Source organism: Gossypium raimondii, chromosome 1, assembly GCF_025698545.1.
Source record: "Gossypium raimondii isolate GPD5lz chromosome 1, ASM2569854v1, whole genome shotgun sequence".
In the NCBI taxonomy this organism is placed as follows: Eukaryota; Viridiplantae; Streptophyta; class Magnoliopsida; order Malvales; family Malvaceae; genus Gossypium; species Gossypium raimondii.
In genome coordinates this window covers 7,670,263-7,674,085 of record NC_068565.1, presented here as the reverse complement: position 1 = coordinate 7,674,085, position 3,823 = coordinate 7,670,263, and the positions used below count along the sequence as shown (strand labels likewise).

General features: G+C 31.8%; 1 protein-coding gene across 1 annotated transcript; it reads left to right on the top strand.

Moving 5' to 3' along the window:
- Window positions 1-1,970: 1,970 nt before the first annotated feature.
- On the top strand, window positions 1,971-2,363 carry LOC128036096 (ATP synthase subunit beta, chloroplastic-like). The gene has a single exon (XM_052627031.1). It carries the CDS (start codon window positions 1,971-1,973, stop codon window positions 2,361-2,363), a length of 393 nt encoding a protein of 130 aa, XP_052482991.1.
- Window positions 2,364-3,823: the final 1,460 nt, after the last annotated feature.

Below are 3,823 nucleotides of genomic sequence, written 5' to 3'. Positions count from 1 at the left end.
CTCTGATCTCCCTCTTTAGTCTTGTTTTTCTTTTCTTTTACTCTTGTCGAAATTCTCCTTGAATCCTCTTTTGCCGACTTTTATTTTCTTCTTTTTGTTTGCTATCGACTGCTTGTTAAATTTTTCCTTCTTTTCTCTCTGCTTTAGTTTCTCCATTAGTCCATTCCTTCTTTAATCTTTGTTGCTGCATTTTGTCATCTCCGATTTACTTTCGTGTGTTGGTGGTAAGTTTCGTAACTGTGGTGTATTTTGATTTATGGATTCTTGTTAAATTGGTCGATCGTTTCTTTGTTGAAGGTTAAGAGCTGGAGCAATTCGGTTAGCGTTGGAGCGGTGTGGTTCCACTATTACTCGTTTAGTAGGTAAGGTGGTTATGTTTTGTGAATTAGGGGGAGTTTTTGTATTCTCTTGATTATGAATATGTGAATTGTTGTTAACATTGGGTCTTTCAGAATCGTCAGCAGCGAATTATGGGAGTGGTGACCTATCTTGCTCAGATTCGTAGTTGGGGGTTGTTCGATTTTGAAGGTGCTGATGACCTCGGAAGTGTTTTTAAGTAACAAACGAACCAGGTGTGTAAACACAACTCTAGAAACAAAGATCGGTGAAAAGCCGAAAAATGTGATTGTTGACGCCACACGGGCGTGCGACCGCCCTTGTGGTAGGCCGTATGATCGAATATGGGCGTGCGATCGACGAAGCTGGCTATGTGCGATTCATGGGCTGGGCCAAATTGGGTCGTGAGATCTATACGGTTATGTACAGTTCATGTGAAAAGCCGAAAAATGTGATTGTCGACACCACACGAGCGTGTGGTCCCACATGGGCATGTAACATGGGCCGTTGGCCCATTTTCACTGTTTGACTGCTAAGGTTATACGAGTCGCCCAAGTCGACTGTGAACCTACTGTAGGGTGGGTAAGTTTACCTAGACCCCTAATTGACTGAAATGATTGAAAGAATGTTATACGCTTATATAAGATAGCTATGTATGTTTGTATGTTGAGCATGCTATATACATTATACTGATTATACATGATACCATGACATGTCTGAATGATGCATTGCATTAGGTTGGGAATTGATATTGATTGGAGGAAGTGTACTGAAAGTTTCAAGCCTAACTTACTGGCAGCTCAGCTGCAACTACTGTCTAGTGCCGCATTCGGTACTATTTGGAGTGTAGGGATGGGTGGGTTGATTATATCCCCACATGGAATGTTGGGTTGGACAGAGATGGAGTGTAGAGGCTGGTTAGTTAGGATTTTATAACTATATAACTGTCACTGTTACTGTACTGTGATGGGCTAAGGCCCTAATGCTTATTGTTACTGAAATGGGCTAAGGCCTAAATTGATACTAATACTGATATTGAAAAGGGCTTAGGCCCAAACCGAGATTATCTGTTATTGTCTATTCATTTGCATGGGGATTATACACTGAGTTTTGTAAATTCACCCCTTCTGTTTAATCTGTACAGGTAATCCCCAGACATAGGCGGATTGATGCGGTAGAGGACTCAGCCGTGGCCACACGACTCCTTTTTGCTATTTGATACTTATTTACGATTTTAAGTTTTATTTTGGGGTATTTTTCTGTAATAATGGCCTCTAAGGATTTTTACCTAAAATTTGGATTTTATATTGTTTTCTGGTTATATCTGCTAGAAATAGGTAAAAATCAGGTTTTCAAAATAGATGAATGTTTTATCAAAATACCACGCACACACAAACTATTTTAAAAGCTTCCGCATAGAATAAACGTTTTGAAAATTTTCGACTGATTAATTAACACGGCTTTAGAATTAATAAGTAATACTTAAAAGATTCTAAGTGGAAATTGTTTTAAGCAAAGTTACGATTTTCCAACACAACCTACGGTTTTCAAACAGACTACCATATGACATCACTAGATTCGGCCATAACGTCCAGGCCGGGTTTGGGGTGTTACATGGATTGACTGCTCTAACCATGGTGGAACATTTTCGAGATGTTAATGAGCAAGAATTACTTCTATTTATAGACAATATCTTTTGTTTTGTCCAAGCGAGATCCAAAGTATCTGCCTTATTGGGTAGAGTGCCTTCCACTATGGGTTATCAACCCACCCTTAGTACCGAAATGGGTACTTTACAAGAAAGAATTGCTTCTACTAAGGAGGGATCCATAACTTCTATTCAAGCAGTTTATGTACCTACGGATGATTTGACCGACCCTGCCCTTGCCACAACATTTACGCATTTAGATGCTACTATTGTCCTATCAAGAGGATTAGCTGCCAAAGGTATTTATCCAGCGGTAGATCCTTTAGACTCAACATCCACTATGCTCCAACCTCGAGTCGTTGGTGTCCATAATGTGTAAATATTTTTCTAGATTTTTTCATAAAAAGAATACCTTATGCTTTATAAAAAAAAGGGGGCTTTTAGTAAATTCTCCACTAAGTTGAGATTCGGTTGAAGGGTAACAGCAACTTAATAAAAATTTAAATATTAGTATAAATAGACAATTGGGATTAAATTAGACTATAAATTCTATCACACAGTATGTGTTCGTAAATCACGTATTTAGAATGTAGGTATGTGTTAAAAAATACAATATATAATAAAAGTATTGTTTGAAATTAATAATAACAACAAATATGCAATATGTATGAAATTAATAGGAAAAATTAGTTTAAATTATAAGTTGTAAAAGGAAATTAAATAGGCAAATATGTCATATTAAAAATAATGGACGACTCTAATTGTTTATAATTGTCATTTTCTATAGGAAAATACATCAAAAAGTTATCATCTTTGGTGAAAAGAAAATTCAATAGTAAATATCTAATTATAAAAATTAAATATCGAGTTGATTTGTGATACCAACTCAATCAATGACATTATCTATATACATGATGTGGGTGAGAGAACATTCTATGTAAAAATTATTTTTAAAAAGAAAAAATAGGTCTTATTTGATATACCATTGAAAAATTAAATATTTTCAATGATTTAATTTTTACAAATGTTTGGAAAGTCAAAATAAAAATAATCGATAGAATTTTTTATAAAAATGTAAAAAATAATTAGTAGATAAGAGTTACTTGTCACTTAATAGAAAATATTTTCAATTATTTTTATTTTAATTAATTTATTTTAATATTATATTATCTTATGAGAAATTACATTTAAAATTTGATTTTTCGTTTAGAATAAGTTGAAATGTTTAAAATTAAAGATAAAATATAGAATTTATTTTTATAATCTAAAATTCATATTTATCAAACAATTTAATTATATTTCATAATTAATTTTAAGTAATATATCAAATAATTTTATAACTTAAATTCAATACTTATTTTTTTCAACACTTAAATTTTCAATATTGATAAAGTGGTAATGTACTTGTTTATAAATTCATTGAAAATGTGTTTGATCTTTCAATATGTTAATTTTAATTATTTTATTTAAATATTATATAAAATAAAAGAAGACAAAATATCATCAAAATAATAATAAATTATTATTTTTCTAACTAAATTCATACATAATAACCCATTTATAATAAATGAATTCTATGTCATGGGTGTCATAGCACAACAGATTCATGGAATGCCAACTAATGGATTTGACTTTGCTATTCTATTTATGTTAAAACATAGTTTAATGTAGTGTCACCAATTTCTAAATATATTATTTCTCCTTTTCCATTATAAAAATCATACTCTCCAAGTATGATACAAATTGACATTATCCTTTTAAAATCATTAAATACATAAACATTAATAATTAATTAGTTTTAAAAAATTTCATTATTAATTATTTGTTTTTGAAAAAAGA